The 19,540-nt window shown below is 37.2% G+C and overlaps 1 protein-coding gene across 2 annotated transcripts in view; it reads right to left on the bottom strand.

The window, feature by feature from the left end:
- AOPEP (aminopeptidase O (putative)) overlaps positions 1 to 19,540 on the bottom strand; it is a 402,502-nt gene that overhangs the window by 354,843 nt on the left and 28,119 nt on the right. For both annotated transcript variants that reach the window (XM_054588087.1, XM_054588088.1), the window contains exon 2: positions 6,278 to 7,223. In XM_054588087.1, coding sequence (XP_054444062.1) covers positions 6,278 to 7,071 — 794 coding nt within the window. In that variant the 5' untranslated portion in view covers positions 7,072 to 7,223. The remainder of the gene's footprint in view (positions 1 to 6,277; positions 7,224 to 19,540) is intronic.

Here is a 19,540-nt window from a genome sequence, read left to right as displayed (position 1 = left end):
GACAGAATAACAATTACTTCAGCTTGTTACATGCTTGTGTGTTCTCAGAGTGGTCCAATAAGATGAGACATACTATGTTGCTATGATTTCAATGTGTTCTCTCAAATCCTTCTGTTGAAGTCCTAGGGTCCAATGTGATAGTATTAGTAGGAGGGGCCTTTGGAAGGTACCTCAGTCATGAGGGCAGAGCCATCATTAATAAGATCAGTGCCCATAAAAGCAGCTTTGACACAACTCCCCAACCTCTTCCACCCTGTGTGGACACAGCCAGAAGTCAGCAGCCTACAACCCAGAAGAGGGCCTTCACCAGAACCCAACCACACTGGCACCCTGATCTCAGACTTCCAGCTTCCTGAAATGTGAGAAAATAAATTTGTTTATAAGCCACCCAGTCTGAGGTATGTTGTCACAGTAGCCTGAGCAGACTGAGGCATACGTCTTCCAAGGTAAGAGGTCAACTAATACTAGTGTGCTTGCTCATTTTAAGGACAAGCCAGCTATGAAAAAAAGAACTTTGTAAGGATTGATTCAAACTATGTGTTTTCTTTCTCTTAACAACTGGATGCATTTGTATTTTTGCAGTTGGGGTGAAAAGGGAATTATTTTTAGTTTTAAAAATGTTTCAAGTTCTATTACTTTCCATAAAATCACCCATTTTCAAAGACTTAGTTATCACCTTTCAGTGACTGGGGAAAGGGCTGCTCCAGGAGAAATGGGTAGGAGGTGATGAGTCCACAGTTGCCTGGGTGTGGCTTGATGGGGTGTTTTCCCACAATGAGGCACTGATCTGGTCACTGGAGGCCAAGAGGCCACAGATGTAACAGTTCAGTGGGTCAGATTCTTTTATAGGCTGGCCAGGGTTACAAAGTCCTCAGGTCTCCACCAATTCTTCTCAATCTGTTCTCCTTCCTAAACCTGATCTCTTTTTTTATCACTTCCTGTTCTTATTAAGCCCAAGTTACAGTCTCCGTTGCAGGTAAGCAACCTTCCTGCTTTCTTGTGCCACAAAAATCAAGAGCCAGACTACAAAAAACAGGATGTGTCAACTATGATTCATTCTGTCCTACACACACACACAGCCCCCTTCCTTATATTCTTATCATCATTCTACTTCATGGCACAATTACCAAAACCAGAATTCATCATCGTATTGAACGTATAGCAGGTCAAATTTTCTGAGGTCAAATTTACTCAGATTTTCTGTATAGTCAAATGGACTGGAGTGAATAAAAGTGGCTTGGAGTCAGAAATTCACTTTTCACCCGAGGTGTTTTGGGTGTAAAATAGGCAAGCTGCTTATAAAACCAAAGACAATATTTCTCATCTGTAAGTCCCTTGTGAATAAATAATTTTATATATAGAAGACATTTTGAGATCCTCAGATAGAATCTTCTCATTTTATGCATGAGAAAATTAAGCTCCAGAGATGTAAAATGACTTATTTGAAGTTCACACAGCTAGTTGGCAGCATAGCTCTGAGGAGTACTCAGGTCTCTTGGCTCTCACCTTCCAGGTTCTCTCCAACATCTATGCTTTTGGTTATAGTTTGTTGTGTTCTGGTATTTTCTATTGATGTTGGTTATTCTTTTTTTGTTGGTTTGGTTGGTAATTTTGGTTACTTAAGACAGTACATTGACTTTTCTCCCATGACTCAAGTGGGATTCTGGGAAACGGAAGTGGTCCCAGAGTATGCAGCAAGGAGAGAAAGAGGATAACGTAGGACTCCTCCAAACATTTTCAAGTTTGGAATTCTTGATTCCTCCTTTGCAGTTATATAACAATATTATAGAATTAATGTACATTTCCAGTTTGGTTCTCATGAATTTTGTATTGGTTTCTGGAAGCAAATAAGAAAAAAATTACTTGTAGAAATATTCCTTTTAGATCTAAAGTCTCTTTGAAAGATCTGCTCATTCTTTAATTTTAAAACTTTCCTTTACAGTGAGATATAAAACAATGAAACTATTTTAGTGGGGGAGAAAACATGTTTTAACATCTGGTTTTGATGTCAAATAAAAATATTCCAAAAGTCTACATCTTTCTTGGTCCAATGGCTGAGCAATAAATAGAACAGGAAAAAAAAAATCACTCTCCTTTGTATTTTGCCAACTTCATCTTGGCCTTGTCTAAAACAAAGAAACATCATGGTGATTAAGGAAATTTAAAATTTTAATATTACTTTTAGTGTATTTTCCTAATCAGTTTTTTTAACAATGATCTAAATACTTGTAGTTTTAAAAATAAATTTGCTATATTTAACCGAATTTCCCTTCCATTCAACTCATGTTCCATGATGTTATCAGCTTAAGCCCAGATCTCCTAGACTACTTGGCTGGTTCCACAACTATTTTAATGATGCTAAGGGAAAAGGAATGGGTTACCAGACAGAATGCTTTGGTTTTAACTAATATTTTACTCAGTGAAATCGGGGAAAAAATGTGGGAGAATGCAGAAAGTACATAAACTTTGAATAAAGATGTCTAGTTTTGAAAGCTTTTTCTTAGGTATGTTAAGAACCTAGAATCAAAAAGATATTAAGCCCCCTTCATTCTAACTTAGCAAGAATACCTCTACACATTCTTGACCTTGTCCCTGTTCTTAAGCAGTTCTTCAAAATACTTATAAAGGGTATACACCACACAAAGTAGATTGTTTCCAAGGGCCAGCTTGTATCAGATTATTATACAGGGTCCAGCACAAATAATGCCCCTTTTTTTATTACAAAATGTTTTATTACAAAATCATAAACATATAATTCTGTAACATAACAATATCACACTCAAGCACACCATATGACATTTTAGGTAAAATGTTCAAATTAAAACTATAAATTATTACACCCATGTTATTACCCTCCCAGCCACACTCCAGCAGGCCTTACTTCCACCGGACCCCTGTATATGTGCTGCTTCATCACTCACTTTTTAATGTCACTAAAATCTAGTATCTGAACGATGGAGGCAAGAAAGAGCATTTCAGTTCAAAAGCTGCCACAACCCCCACAATGGCTAAACAAAGGTAGGAAAATGTAGCTTTTATATATCCAGAACTAGAATAATAATGGGAAAGAAGAAATTGTGGACAGTTACTGAAAGGAATATACTTTCATAGCTTCAAATGTATTTTCAGTTCTCTAGAGAACACTGCCACTTGGTAAAAATGGGAGGAGAGCCCTTACAAAAGGGGGATTTCAGGGTGGAAAGATGGTGACTTCTTTCCAAATTTGAAGTTTTTTTTAAATAAACTTTTTATTTTGGAACAGTTTTAAAAAATCTTAAGAGCAAAAATACAGTGTTCCCATATACCCCGCACCAAGTTTTCCCTATTATTAACATCTTATATTAGTCACAGTTGATAAACTAATATTGATGCATTATTATCTGGACCGAAAGTCCAAATTTTATTCAGATTTCCTTAGTTTTTCTCTAATGTCCTTTTTCTGTTCCAGGATACTATATTAGTTTTAATCATCATATCCCCTTAGGCTATGGATTTCTTAAGACTTTCTTTATGCAGAACTTGAGAGATCTGAGGAGTACTGGTAAGATATTTTGTTGAATGTCCCTTATTTTTCCCTTTGTTAGACTGGGGTTATGGTTTGGGAGGCATCATACCAAGGGTACATACTATCAACATGACTTATCGACTTTATCAGCTGTAGTACAGTTCCTTTTGCCTTTAGCTTTACAGGCTCCACACATTTCCAAAGTTATTTAGGTCAGCATCTTTTCTCCTTTCCCTCTTCAGTGAGGTTGTTTCACATACTATAATGTAATTAGATTTGTCACATTTCATATTCTATCCTGGGTCCCTCTGACCTCCTAAATGATTATTTATTTATATAATAAAACAACATAAGTTTTATTCTTGACAAGGGGTATGGCGAGGGTAGGAAGGGGAGAAGCCACTGATGGAAATTTAAAGGAAAAAAAAACAATTTAGAAGTTACTTAAGTTTCTGTCTAATATCAGCTTGAAATAAAAATTTATTGAAAGCTGACATAATGCATTAATTTTTTTAATGTACTAAAATCTTTACATACAGTAAAGGACATGGTAAAGATCAAATGTAAGAAATGTAGCTCTCTTTCACAATTTGACAGGGATTTTTCTAGGAGCTTCCAGTAACTTTATCCAATTTTCCCACCTGTGAAATGAGAATAAAAAGCTTCTCAACCAGGACTAAGAATTTATGGTAGGTATATTAATAGTACTCTGCATTTAGGGGTAAAAATGTAACAACTACTTAAGTTTTAATTGAAGGAAATAAGCTCTACCCAGTTATATTTTTAACATGATTGTAAAATTTTATATTTTCACACAATTATATTCATAAAGCACTGTAACCCTGATAATTACTATTCACTCATATCACTAAGGAATTATTTCTGTCTAGCAATTTGGGGTCCTTGAGCATTTTAAAGTCCTTAAAGTATTCAGACAGTTACCAGTATGTATCTAGATTCATTTTTAAGAATGTGACAGAGTTTACAAAGATTTGGTGGCCATTCATGGAAGATAATCTTAAATAAAATCCCCTCCCAAAGGAGGAGGAAAAACATCTTTTGATGATTATTTAAAAAAAAATTGATTAACCTTGTATGACTGCATAAATGTCATTTCTTTACTGACATATAATCACAAATTTCCAAGGATACAGTTTAAACTCCTGCTATGATTATGTGTTTTACTGAATTATCAGAAAAGGAGATATCAAGAATAAATTCATCAAGTCAGCCTTTGCAGGAGCAAGTTGTGCCCAAGGAACTCTTTAGTTTCCTTATGGAAACCAGCATTAATCCATTCCTACTCAACACTTTACAGGTAATGCAATTCACAAATCTACTCTCTTTATTTGCAGCAAGCACTGAAAAGAAAGACATGTTTGAGGCCATTAGTGAGTATTTCTTCCAAATATTATGAATAGTTTCTTCCCCATTATTCAATTCAAAAATTAAATATCTGTGAATATAAAAACTATAATTTCCTAGTAAGGTATTCAGAGACAGTATAGCTAAATCTTATTGAAAACCTCATCTTTAATAATCTCAAGAAAACAAAAAACTTTGAGGTTACAATAAGAACACCTGTTTCTTTCCCTTCATGGTCTCCCAAGAATATCTAACAAGTTATTCTATAAATAAACCACTATGCTTTTGTACTGATGCAAGTTTGTATCAACCTTGCAATTTCCCAAACTCAGACTCTCGCAGAAACGAGACAGGAAGTGAACTCATTCCAAGCAGGACAGAAGACCAGAGCAGGAGGTAAGATTAGAGGCAAGAAACAGGGTAATTAGAGTTCAAAGTCAAAGTGATACTTTAAAAAAATCTAAACGTTTTTTTGGGGGTGTGTTGGGGAAAGATGTAAGCAATTTACCAAGAACACTGTCTCCATTAAGGGAGTCCAATGCTACAAAAGAAGGTGCTCAAAACTAGCTCACAGAGATCGACAATCCCCCAGCTTCTGCAATAATTACCATATTGATTTGTAGTACATTAGCACAAAAAAATTGGTTCAATAATAAGGGATCAATAAAGTTTGATTTAAAAATTCTCGAATTCTAAAAATCCTCAACAACTGTTGGACAAGGGACAAGAAGAACAAATGATTCCTTAAATATATCCCCCAGAAATCAACACCTCATCAGTTCCTTCTCCCCACACTACAAACTAGGAGTCTCCGAGGTATACAATCAGCAGGGCTCTCATACGCCCCACAGTAAACCTTTTGAAGGCTTTGGAGGTTCATGTTATGAGTATAGACAAAGTCCAGGGAGGCACAGCTGCCAAGACACAGGACAGTAAGAAAGTCCCAAAGCAGAGATGGCTTAATTTGGAAGCACTCTGCCAGGCTTCACACCAACCCAAGTTGGCAGCAGTTTACTCCCTCAGGGGGAATCCAAAGGAACTTTGAGAGGCACATATCACGCCCATCTACAGAAGGGAAGTTGCCAACAGAGATCTTAACAGAGACGTACAGTCGGGATTTAATCATTAGGCTTGCCTTTCAATCTCCTAATTCAGAAATATGGGGGCTTAATAAAGTAACCTTTTCATCCTGACTTAAGGGAAGTAATCCTATTAAGAGGTGAGCATTCTTGGGGATTTACCTGCTTCACTGTGGGTCTAAGGAGTTGGGGTTGGATGGGTAATGCCACAGAATAAATAGCAGCATCTTTGCAGAGTTTGCCCCCTGTCTGAGAGCATTCCTGCAACGGCTCATCTCCCAGTGTATTAAATCAACAGACAGGGGGCTGCAGAATACCCAATACCTACCTGCCACTCTGGTCTGAGGTCCATGTAATTGATCGCCCCTGGGGTTTGGTTCTGTACCGTATCCTTATGGCGTGAGGAAAGTCAGTAGCTGTCTGAGCCCCTGTCTTCCTGATCTGTAAGCTCCAACTGTCAGTGTCAAACAGGAGTTCCCCACAGCCAGGAGCCTGGCTGCAGCGAGCATAATAGTCTAACTGCTCCCTCCAACGATGTGCAGGCAGAGTCACAAGTTCATGCACAATCTGATTCCTGAGCTCAGAAACAACCCTGAGCTTAGGAGACCTTGTAAATTTTTCAATACCTGGCACAGCAGCAACATCCACCTCCTCAACCTTTAACACAGATAAATCACAGCAGTCCAACACTAGCAAAAAATCCTCACTCCCATGATTCCCTGTGTCATAGCAGTACTTTGAGCTAGAAATCCCAGAAGCCTGTTCCCCGTTGTCATGGTTACCATCTTTACCGGAAGCCTCTTTTTCACCTTTACCACAGATTGCAAAATCATTGCATCTCATTTTAGATGAGAAGGTCCTTGTATTTGTCACAGGAACATGGCAGGGTTCTGGCATCCTAAATTTGCAGACTTCATTCGACTCTGACGGGCAGGTTTCCTCAGTGGAACCACTCTTTTTCCTGTATCTGTTTCCAGCCTGAAAGAAAAGCACTAAAGTGCCCTCAATGATTTGACTTTTGAAATCCACATCTAGGTCCAGTACATAGTGCTTCACAAGTATGTGGCTGGTGTTGGCCATGAGAGGCAAGTCATCTTGAGAAGGGTCCAGCTTTATGTCCATGGTGTAGGTCGTTGAGAGCTTTGTTAAAATCTCAGAAGGGCCTTTCTATCTGCCTTTATCACTTGGACTCATAATGACTGTCTACAAAAACAAAACAAAACAAAAACCAAAACCTTTGATGTCACGAATTATGGTTCCACAACTTTCGTCTCCTGGCAAAGAAGAAAAGAAGAAAAACACAATTAGACAAAATTCTAAGACCCTAAATGCTCCTGCAGCCACTGCTCCTGCAAGTTGACTACCTCCTTAAATGTGGTAGAAGCTCATGGCTAGAAGGCAGACTAATCTTTGTGACTGACATCAAAGAAAGCTGCATTATGGGTTTCTAAAAATATTTCAATTACCAACTGAAAGAAAGAGGCCTCCACACAGACAGAAGGAACCTGCTTCTAACTAGAACAGTACTTGTTTTGGAAAAGAGCAATTGTTATGCAAAAGCCTAACAGCATCACTGTACTTCTTGTTTTTAAAATATATTAAATGTATCATTTCTAATTTTGTGCATCAAAAGATAAGTGATTGTTTCTCTACTGTGATTCTAAATAACAAATGTGAATGAAGGCTAAATGGCCTCATACATTTTATTCTTTGAGAGTAATAATTTAATGCATACAATGTAACTCCAGGGATTAATGTACTTTTCACATTAGGACTGCTCTCATATCAGTACTTCCAGTAAATTACAGGAAAATGAGCCAATTTACCAGGAGTGCATTCTAAGTATTCCTCTGAGATTGTTCATGGAGATTTTTCAAATTTATAGTTAAATACTCAAGGTATATCATTACATCTTAATAGCTGAAAACCCATTAACATTCTGGATAATAGCCTTCTTGTGGCAAACAAAAAGTTCTTCTCATTTGAAAAAAAAAAGTACGCAAATATCTATAAAAAAGTAAGGGGAGAAATTAAAATGTAGAAACAGATGTTGTAATAAAATGCCCAAGTTCTTCATAAAAGTTCTGAATCAAAATGTATTCTTATTTTATAATAGCAATCTGGCTAAAAAAAAAAACTTTTTGACATTATTTCAGTCCCTGTTATATACCTAATTTCTTTCAGCATATGCTGTTTCTATATTATTATTCTTTTACCAAAAACAGAAGAGAAAAACTCTAGCAGAGTAGGTATACTTAAAATAATTCTTGTATTTATCAATATCAGGATGTATTCTTCTATCAACTACAAAAATTACTTGCTTGACTTTTCAAGTAAAGTTGAGCCCTTCCTTATCACTGTCTAGCTCCTCCTCAATTCTCTTCCAACCTTACCTGCATGTCTACCAGACTCTTATTTCCCTTCCTCCTAGAATCTCATTCCAGCAATCAACTCCATTGAATTTTCATTTTCTACCTCTCCACAGGATGTTCCCTCATCAAAATCTCACCCGACCTAAAAAAAATCTGGCTTCCTGCAGCTTTGCACAATCTGTTTTTGTGCTATTTTCCCACTCATGGAAACCACACTCCCTTTGCATCCTTGTCCTCGAGCCAAGGGCCTGCTCAACACAGTACTCCCTGAAGTTGACCAGGCACCACACTTCCTTGCTTTCTGGACTAAGCAATGTGCAATACCTGGAGGGCTCTTGGCTTCCACCTCTCATATTCACCTACCAAATTCTATTCTCCCTCCCCACCAAGTTGAAGTACAATCACCCGCCCAAATCCTATGCTCCTACCTACTATTCCTCTCCCCAAAAAACTGTGCATGTTAATACATACATTTTGACTTTTAGGGTAGTAGAAATTGAGAGAAATCAGGGATGCAAAGAATAGTTTGAGATTACTTCATGGAGAGGCTGGTCCTTAGTCCTAGAAAAGTCAATAGACAAAGGAAATACACCAGGGTATTTTCTTTTCTGTGTGAAAGTGACTAAACTTGTCATATAAAGAATAATACCTCTCAATAAAGCCATTGGCCCTGTGTGAGGAAAAACAATGTACGTTAAAAATTTATCCTGCTGGTATTTGAGGCTGCTACCATGTAGTGTTTTGTTTATTGGGTTTTTTAAAAAAATTCTTAATAAAAAAAAATCCTAAACACACATACGCACGCAAAAGAGGAAAATCTAAATCAACTGAGATAAGGGTCAACTTAGTGGCTGTCTAAACTATCATATTCAAAGAAGTATAGTTTATCATTTTTAACAGCACTGATGTAACCATTCCAACCCTAACAGATTCCTTCATGTACTTCTGAAAATTAATATAACGAGAATAAAATACATTCTACATGGCAGTTTTCACCACTTTGTCTCTGGTGGCAACGAACAAGACTACCTTTGAGCTCTATCCATCCAAGTCTCTTAACATCATCTTATTTGTCATCCTACCTTGCAATGCTTTGGTCCCCTTCAGTGGATTCTTGAGTATACTCCCCATAGATGCAATGCTAAACTTTCCTTAATTTTCCAATTCCATGCCTCCTGAATCATTCCCAGGTAATTATTTGGTCTCCTACTTTACTGAGATGATTTTGAATCTCAGAAGCTCCACCATACCTCAGAGATCTCCAGTTCTTCACAACTATTGCTATCTCCTGACTCAAGGAAGCAGTATCCCTTCTCACCAAAGCCAGTTCCCTTCCCCCTGAATCCCAGCTTTTGGGATATGAAAGGGCCAAATAAATAGCACTCTTCTTGTCCACCCAAATTCTCAACATACTGAGAAATGAGAGAAGGGAAACCAAAACATCACCATTTTTACTGATGAAGGCTAAACTGAAGAACATGGTTTAGTGTGAGAGCCAAAGGGAGCCAATCTCCAGATTTGAAAGATTTACCCATATGGTCATGGGCAATGCTGGCTCAGGTCAAAGCTCACAGAAAAGGAGCTCTGTAAGACAGGGCCTGGAGAAGTAAAGAAAACAGCTCTCTGTGGTCAGGATTGATGCCCAAAAGCAAAATGGACGACCTGAGCTGAGCTGAGCAGAGCACATCCAGTTTCTTCTTCCCAAATTTACCAGAATAAATCATTTCATCTCCCTGAGGCTTAGAAGTGACCAGGAACATTACAGTAATTAAGAAGAAAACAAGAAAGGAAACATCAGAAATGGGAAAGAAGCATTCTCCCCAACACTACCCCTGTCACTAATATGGAATCTTGTTTCATTTGACATTGTTATCGTGCCAACATTTTGTCCCTTTCCATGTCTCCGTCCTATTCCTTTCAACCACCAGAGGGATGCTACCTTTAAAAACAAACATTGCACTATCTATACATATATATAAAAGCATTATGTTGATGCCTTACACTAATACAATGTTATATGTCAATTATATTTCAATAAAACTGGAAAAATAAAAACAAAAAAAAAACTCTATTTGTCCCCATTGCCCATTTTAGCTAGTGTTCATTTCACTGAACTTTGGAGCTGAAAAATTCCTTAGGGCTCACTTAGTCCAACTCTCTAGTTTTATAAAGGAAGACAATGAGGCCCAAAGAGGTCAAGCAATTTGCACAAGGTCACCCATTTCTGATGCTTTTCCACTTGCTGATGCTTCTCCTTGGAATTCTCATCTCTAGCTCTTCTGGTCATTTCCTTCATATTGTCCAAGTCATAAATCAAATGTCACTTCCTAAGACTCTTCCATATTCCATTCTACCTTTTTTTAAATTCTTCTTTTAGTTGTGTGGACTAGAATCAATTTGTATTGAAATGACTTTGGGGAAAATAGGAGAATGTTTTAAGCCAGATCCAGAAGATTCAGAAGAGCACCATTACCTTTGCATGGTTTTCAACCTAAGTTATGTATAATGTGTAAGTCTACTATAACTTGTTGCTTGTTACACCTATTTTGTACTTACCTTGAATTCATGGATGACTTAAACCGTTTTCTGCCAGTGCATAACTCTCACTGACATCAATCAAGGTCACAGTCCCAAGTTTAGGGAAGAACTGAACTGACTGTGGTTGCAAACGCGTGTATGTGGCCACTTTGAAAGGCCTCTCTCATCAAAGAGTAACCATATTTCTAAGCAGTCTGTTGACTTCAGCACTTTTTGCTATTATTGTGCTCCAATTTAAAATGCCAGCCCGTCTCACTAAAGCATTTTTCCATTCTCTGTCATAAACCATAACATAAAATTCCCCCCTTTATCAGACCCAATGGTTAGTTTCCAGTGGCTAACCACTGTTGCCTTTAAAATGTGGTGTCTATTTTAAATGCTTAAATGATTGTCTCAGCATCACCATTAAAGGCTTTGAAAGGTTTAATGCACACCATTATTTTTCTTAAGAAAGAAGAGGGGGTGAAAAGAGTATCAAATACTAAACAGAGCAATGGTGTAGCAAAACAACTTTCTTGCCACTTTCAATCACCCAAGAAGAAATGCACACATTCACAAATGTGTGAAATAGCCTTTGCAGAGCCATTCTGGACCTTTACAAAGAAAATAATTTCATTCTCCTTTCAAGCTATAAAGCTCTATGAATCACTCACAGGGTCTTTAACTTATCCTACTTTGTTTTATAGTTACCTCCACCTTCCACTGGTCTAGAAACAACTTGGGATTCCTGGTTCATCTTTGTGTTTATGATCATGTTAAGTACATAGTATGTAGAAGGTTCTCAATAAATATATGCAGAATTGACATCTTAGGGCATTTGTGATTTCCACACCTGGTTATTTACAGAACAGAGATTCCAGCTTGCATAGATTCCAGTAGAAAGTTATTACTTAACAAACATCTTCCTCCAGACAGCTCTCATTTCTTCTTCACAGGAGATACTTGATACCTCTTTATCCCACATCTGCTTTATTTTAAGCAACTCAGGAGAAAAGGAGGTATCTCTGCATATATGCTTATTATATAGTATTGAACACACTGTGAGTAGTTACAAAATATTAAATTCCATACATTACTTGTTCTGAGTAAGACAGCTTTCTGCTCTTCCAAGAGTGTTCATTTTTTAGGATACAGTGATTGTTCTTAATGACAGCCAGTTGCTGCTAAAGTGTACTGTTTCTGGGTACAGTTTCTCACATTCAAATGCATACAGAGTGGGGCAAAAGTAGGTTTACAGTAATAAATATGCAAAACAGTTATTCTTGTATTATTATTTTAATTATTGTATATTATTTTCCATAAGAACAACTATAAACCTACTTTTGCCCAACCCTATATAGCCATAGGAGCATAGCTAATTGCTGTGAAATTTGAGAAAATAATTTCAGAATTACAAGGCATCTTAGAAATGCAAATACATTATTTTATGTTTAGAAATGTCACACTGACATTATGCAACATTTCTTTCACTCAACCAGTTTTGAAACATAGCCATATTGATGCACATAGATTTAGCATCTTTTAACTGCCATTTAGTGTCCCTATATGAATATTCCACAATTTATATCTTTCCATTATATGCCACTGAGTGGGCTCCAACTCCAGGTGACCCTATGAATGAGTGATGTGCACCGTGTCCTGTCCTCAACATCCCTGCTCAGCTCCTGCAGACTGATGCCTATGGTTTCTTTTATGGAATCAATCTAGCTCATTGGTCTTCCTCCTTTCCTTCTATTTTTTTCCAGCATCATTGCCTTTTCCAAAAAACACTACCTTCTCACAGATGGAGAGCAGGATGACAGCTAGTTGTTGGGGGGGCGACATTAGGGGGTGCAAAGATTGAGCAAAAGGGTCTCATGGAGGTAGACAAAAGTGTGGTGATTAGTGGCGGGAGGGTGGCAGAAGGGGACTAATGGGTAATGGAAAGAAATACAATAAAGATCAAATAAAATACAAAAACAAAGAACACTACCTTCTCATGATATGCCTGAAGTAAGACAATTTCAGTATTGTCATTTTTATCTCCAGCAACGTTTGAGGCTTGATTTGTTCTAGGACCCACTTGTTCATCTTTCTGGCAGTCCAGGGTATCCATAGAGCTCTCCTCCAATATCATACTTCTAAATAATCTATTTTTTTCCCATAAGCCTTCTTCACTGTCCAGCTCTTGCATCCATGCACAGTAATTGGGAATACAAAGGTCTCTAACAATACAGCTTTCCTCTTAATGATTTTTCCTAATTCTTCGATTGCTTCCCTTCTGTGTCTCAGCATTATTTTGATCTCTAGGCTGCAGTCTCCATTTGAAGACTGAACCAAGGTAAGCAAAATCTTTAACAATTTCCCTACTGGTTGATATATAAGTTCTTTTAAATTTTTCATTATTATAAACAATGCAACAATGAACATCCTTTTACATGTCTCCTTGTGCCATGTGCAAGTATTTCCTGGGTAAAACACCCAAAAATTCGATTTTGCCAGATACCTTGTCAGACCTGCTCTCTTTTGGTTTGTTTTTCCCTGATATATCTTTCCTAACCCTTTATTTTTATTTTTAACTACTCTAAGTTGTTTTGCCTTGGGTGTCTTTTTAAACAACATGTGACTGCATTTTTTAAAATATGACTATTATTTTTGATCATTGAAATTAATTTATTTACATTTATCATGATTCTTGCTGTGACAGCTCTGATCTCAGGCAACTTATTTTGTTTTATCTATCTACCATGATTTTGTTTCTTAACTTTTACTTTTCTGCTTTTGGTTAATTATTTTTCTAATTCTCTTTTTCCCTCTACTGTTTCATAAGAGACAATCAACTTATTCATTCAATATGCCTACTTAAAATAATCTCTAGCAGCCTTCTGAACAATATAACACAAAGATCCTAGAAATTTTTTTATCATCAGTCTTTCTTCTTCCCTACTCTATACCAGCTTCCATATTATTATTAATATCTTAGTATCTGATTGTTTTTAACAACCCTCATTCAACTTATGAAAAAAATGTTAATACTTTTATTTGCTCACCGGCATCTTTATTCATGACTGATTTAGACATTCTACTCCTTCTTTCAAGGTTCAATTTTGTTCCAGTCACTATTGCTACATGAAAAATTAACCCAAAATTTTGTGGCTTCAAACAGCAACCATTTTATTATATTCTGTGTTTCAGGAATTTGGGTAACACTCAGGTGGGCCATTCTTCTGCATCTTATGAATTTGACCATGACACTCAGTGGTAGTCAGCTGGAGGATGGGCTCTTCTGATGGCCAGAGTAGCTATACATGGAGGTCTCAGAAGAGATGAACATCTTATATGGCAGCTGGCGGCCAATGGAGCAAGTGTCCCAAAGAACCATTTGAAAGCTGAATGGAGACCTTTCTGATCTAGACTCGAAAGTCAATGTGGTATCACTTTCACCACATTCCACTGATTTCAAAAGATCATATGGCAAGTCCAGATCAGATGCAAGGAGAGGGATTCAACTCCATCTCTTGATGGAGGAGTAACTAGATCACATTTGAGAAGAGAATGTATAGTATAGTTTTTAAATTAATATTATCCTTTGCCTTAAATGAAGGGAATTACCAGTTATTGTAATCATGTAATAGCTTATAACAGACCAACCCTCCCACTGACAGCACTTATAAACTCTAGATAATAATAAAGAAAACCTGAAGGCACAAGAGAGTAAACAACAAGCTGGGAGAAACTATAGAAAGGTGACAGTTGGGAGAAGAGAATGGCATTGAACTTCATGTTTTATTGTTTTTCATCTGAGGGTAGCCCCAGCTGATGCTATGCCAACCAGCTAAAATGAAGAGTGAAACTTGCAGTCTCACTGGCTAAGGAATCAGAAAACAGAATACAGGACTGACTCAGTACCTGGAAAGTAAAGAAGAAAAACTCCAGAAAAGATAAGATTCTGCATATAAACTGCCCAATTATCTAGCTATGGGACAAACCAAACAGTCCATTCATGGCCAAATGAACAAACTAAAATGGGATTTCTGCAGGGAAGGCAAAGCTGAAAGTTTGAGTTCAGCCAAGTTAACTGCCTGCTAATATAAAACGTTAATACTCTTCAGAGGAACACATGGAATCCAGACTTTCTATAAAGGATTGATCACAATATCCAAGATAAAATCCAAAAGTATAAGGTATTAAAAAACAATAAAATATGACCCATACCCAAAGAAAAAGCAACAAATGGAAATTGAGTTGGGTGGACCCAAATATTTGAATTAGCAGATATTAACTTTAAAGAAGCTATTAGTAATATAGTTAATGACAGAAATGCTGTAATACAAATGAACTAAAAGGAAAACTCAGCCAAAAAAATAGAAATTACTATTTTAAAAAAGTATATTCCAGAACTGAAGAATAGAGTATCTGAAATTTAAAATTCATTGAGTGGGGTTTAATAGCAGATTAGAGATTACAGAAAAAAGAATTAGTGGACTTGAAGATACTTATAGAGAAATTATGCATTCTGAAGCACAGAGAGGAAAAAATGTTGAAAAGAATGAACAGAGGGGGCTTCCAGTCAAGATAGGAGGTGTAGGTAGACATGCTTCACCTCCTCATGCAACCACAAAAAGAATTACAACTAAATCTCAAAACAAATAATACCCAGAACTGTCAGAAAATCAAACTGTATGGAAGTCCGACAACCAAGGATTTAAAGAAGCCACAATCATCCAGATGGGTAGGAGGGGTGGAGACATGGAGACAGGGCAGAGAGGCGAGGAGATGCAGTGTGGTGCAGAGAGGTGGCAGCGGCAGAACAGGCACCAGAGATCCCACATTCACATGTAGTGGATAAAAATTGGGAGGGATACCTTGGAAGCAGGCAGTCCCAGCCCCAGGCTCACAGCCCAGGATTCCAGTTCCAGGAAGATAAATCCCCATAACTTCTAGCTGTAAAAACCAATGGGGGTTTGGGCAGCAGAAGAAATGCTGGATTTTCAGGAAACTTCACTTAAAGGGCCTAAACTGTCTAAAAACCTACACAAACCGACCCACTCTGGGATTCAACAGTAGGACAACAGCTGGAAGGGCACCAGTTGCACACAGGGAGTAGGTGAAGTGACTAGAACGGAGCAAGGGCTGGAAAAAAACCCAGAATCCAAGCAGCAGCACAGCTGCTTCTCCAAGCCCTCCCTCAACAGAGTCACAAAGTGGTGAAGCAGGTTGCCCTGCCCTGGTGATTACTTAAGGCTCCGCCCCACACAATTTACAGGTGCCTTTTTCAGGAAGTCAAAGCAGCTCTACCTAATACATAGAGACAAACACAGGGAGGCTGCCAAATTGAGGAGACAAAGAAACATGGCCCAAATGAAAGAACAGATCAAAACCTCAGGAAAAAAAAACCTAAACAAAACAGAGATAGCCAACCTGTCAGATGCAGAGTTCAAAACACTGGTGATCAGGATGCTCAAAGAACTCCCTGAGTATGGCAACAACATAAAGAAAGAAATGAAGGTTACATTAAATAAAATTTTAAAAAATATCTACAGAGAACCAACAGTGAAGGGGAGGATGCTGGGATTCAAATCAATGATTTGGAACAGAAGGAAGAAATAAACATTCAACCAGAACAGAAAGAAGAAAGAAGAATTTTAAAAAAAAATGAAAATAGTATAAGAAGACCCTGGGACATCTCCAAACGTGCCAACATCTGAATCATAGGGATGCCAGAAGAAGAGGAAGAGCAAGAAATTGAAAACTTATTTGAAAAAATAATGAAAGAAAAATTCCCTAATTTGGCAAAGGAAATAGACATGCAAGTCCAGGAAGCACAGAGGGTACCAAACAAGTTGGACCCAAAGAGGACCACAACAAGATACATCATAATTAAAATGCCAAAGGTTAAAGATATAGAGAGAATCTTAAAAGCAGCAAGAGAAAAGGAGAGAGTTATATATAAAGGATTTCCCATAAGACTACCAGCTGATTTCTGAAAAGAAACTTTACAGGCAAGAAGGGACTGGCAAGAAGCATTCAAGGTGATGAAAAGCAAGGACCTACAACCAAGATTACTCTATCTAGCAAAGCTATCATTTAGAATTGAAGGGAGATAAAGTGCTTCCCAGACAAGGTAGAGCTAAAGGAGTTCATCATCACCAAGCCATTATGACATGAAATGTTACAGGCACTTATTAAAGAAAAAGAAGATTATAATTATGAGCATTAAAAAGGCAACAAATTCACAACTATCAATAACTAAATCTAAAACAAACAAGAAAACAAAGTAAACAACCAGAACAGGAACAGAATCATAGGTCTGGAGATCATTTGGAGGGTTATCAACTGGGAGGGGGAGGGGGAGAATAGGAGAAAAGGTACAGGGATTAAGCATAATGTGCAGGTACAAATAGACAGGGGGATGTTAAGAACGTATACGAAATGGAGAAGTCAAAGAACTTATGTGCACAACACATGGACATGAACTGTGTGGGGGGTGGGTGTGAAATGCTAGAGGGAAGAGGGGTTCCAGATAGAGGGGGGAAAAGGGGAGAATTTGGGCAACTGCAGTAACATAATCAATAAAATATACTTTAAAAAAAAGAACAAATAGAGCACAGGTACTTTGGGGTCAAAATCAAAAGGTTTAACATATGTAATTGCAGTCTAGGAAGGACAGGTGAAAGACAATGCCATGCAAAACACACTTTAAAAAATAATGAATGGTATGAACAACCAGCACTCAGACTGTGGTTTCCAAATATCATTTCCTAGTAAAAGGAAGCCAGCCTCTATGGAAAAAGGACAGATTATAGGGCTGGGGCAAATAAAATGCAAGATGGCCTATAGCATCAGATAGGCCACCAAAGTAAGAAAGTTAAAAAATAAATGAAGTTATTAAAAAAAATGAGTAGGGGCATCTCAAAAGGACACATAAACCAACCTAAAAGAGCTTCCAATGACCAAAGCTGGAACAATCTAAGCAAGAGAATAAATAATGACAGTATTGGATTAAAGCCCAAAGAATGAAATAATACCATGACTCTATTCTAATATAAACAAATTACTGCATAAATAAACAAAATAAATGGGATGGCTGTATATGTTTCTTACAGAAGAATTCCAAATAATAGCTTATAGATACTATCTCTTGAAGAGATAGAGCTGACTTTCCCTTCCCTTAAGTATAACCTGTACTTAGTAACTTGATTCTGAAGAATAGAGAATGACAAAGGGAAAAATATTAAGTTTACAGTAGAGAAAGCTGTCAGACACAAACTTAAGCACATTGTTAGGTTAATATCACCAGTGGTAAGTCGCATTGATATCATTATCCCCTGATATGATTCAATGAGAAGGGTATATTACCACTACAGTCTCCTTCCTAAAATTCTTAACCTCAGTCTAAGCATAAAAACTGTCAAGACAAATACACATTGAGGGACATTCTAAAAAATATCTGACCAGTACCCTTCAAAAGCATCAAGACCATGATGAGTAAGAAAAATCTGAAAAACTGTTGCAGATTGGAATGGACGCAGGCGTATGGGGATAAAGTGTAAAGTGGTATCCTAGGTTGGATCCTAAAACAGGAAAATAAAAGTACGTTAATGAAAAACCTGTAGTTAATGGTACCTCACCAATGTTACTTTTATAGATTAACAAATATATCGTGATACATAAGACATCAACAGTAGGGGAGTCTGGATGATGAGTATACGGGGACTCTATACTATATTGGCAACTGTTTTGGTAAATCTAAAAGTATTCCAAAGAAGTGATTTATTTTCAAAATACTTAAAATTTTCCTTATTTGGTGAGATAAGTCTAAAGATTCAAGATCTTCTCTGACCAAGAGGCTCAGTTGGTTAGAGGATCATCCTGGACCCCAAATGATTGCGGGTTTGATCCCCAGTCGGGGCACGTACTAGAGGTAACAAATCAATGTTTCTCTCTCACAACTCCATCTCTCTCTCCCTCTCTCTCTTACCCTTCCTCTCTAAAATCAAAAAATATTCAAGAATCTAAACAAACCCAAGCAGGATAAATACAAAGGACACTACATCTATCCACATCATAGTCTAAAAAAACTAATCCGCTAAAACACAAAAATAGAGAAAAAATATTGAAAGCAGACAGGACAAAATGACATTACATGCAGGATAACAATGACACAAGTGACAGTAGGCTTCTCCTCAGAATGACATGACTACCCATTTAAACAATGGAAGCCCATAAAATACTGGGAAGTCTTTTAAGTTCTGAATGAGTCACAGAAGCACATCTGCCTCAAATATATTATCTTACTTATTTTATTAATTTGTTAGGAAGTCCTTATTTTTCTACTTGGCAAAATGGCAGCCCATTTCTGGTTAAATTATCCAAAATTCTGAATGAGTAGAGGTTGAACAATTTCTACTTTATTAAAACGTAACATCTCCTCTTATTTATTTGTTCATCTATTTTTTCTTTATATTTCAAAACAAATATTGTCTAAAAGACGAATAACCTTCCCTCAAAAATATCAACCTTTTTCCATCTTTAGTAGAAGTTCTCATGAATATTGAACAAACTGACATAGCATGAAACTAGTTTTCTACTCAAAAGTTTGAGCAGCAATTAAACTGTAGGATCCCTCAGAAGTTTTCTTTCAGCTCCTCATAGTCATAACCCCCCAATTTGATAGAATTCATTCATGGGTGCCCTTAAAC

Source organism: Pteronotus mesoamericanus, unplaced genomic scaffold (assembly GCF_021234165.1).
Source record: "Pteronotus mesoamericanus isolate MK-2021 breed Mesoamerican mustached bat unplaced genomic scaffold, CSHL_Meso_final scaffold_125, whole genome shotgun sequence".
Taxonomy (NCBI): Eukaryota; Metazoa; Chordata; class Mammalia; order Chiroptera; family Mormoopidae; genus Pteronotus; species Pteronotus mesoamericanus.
This window is presented reverse-complemented; position numbering and strand designations above follow the sequence as displayed.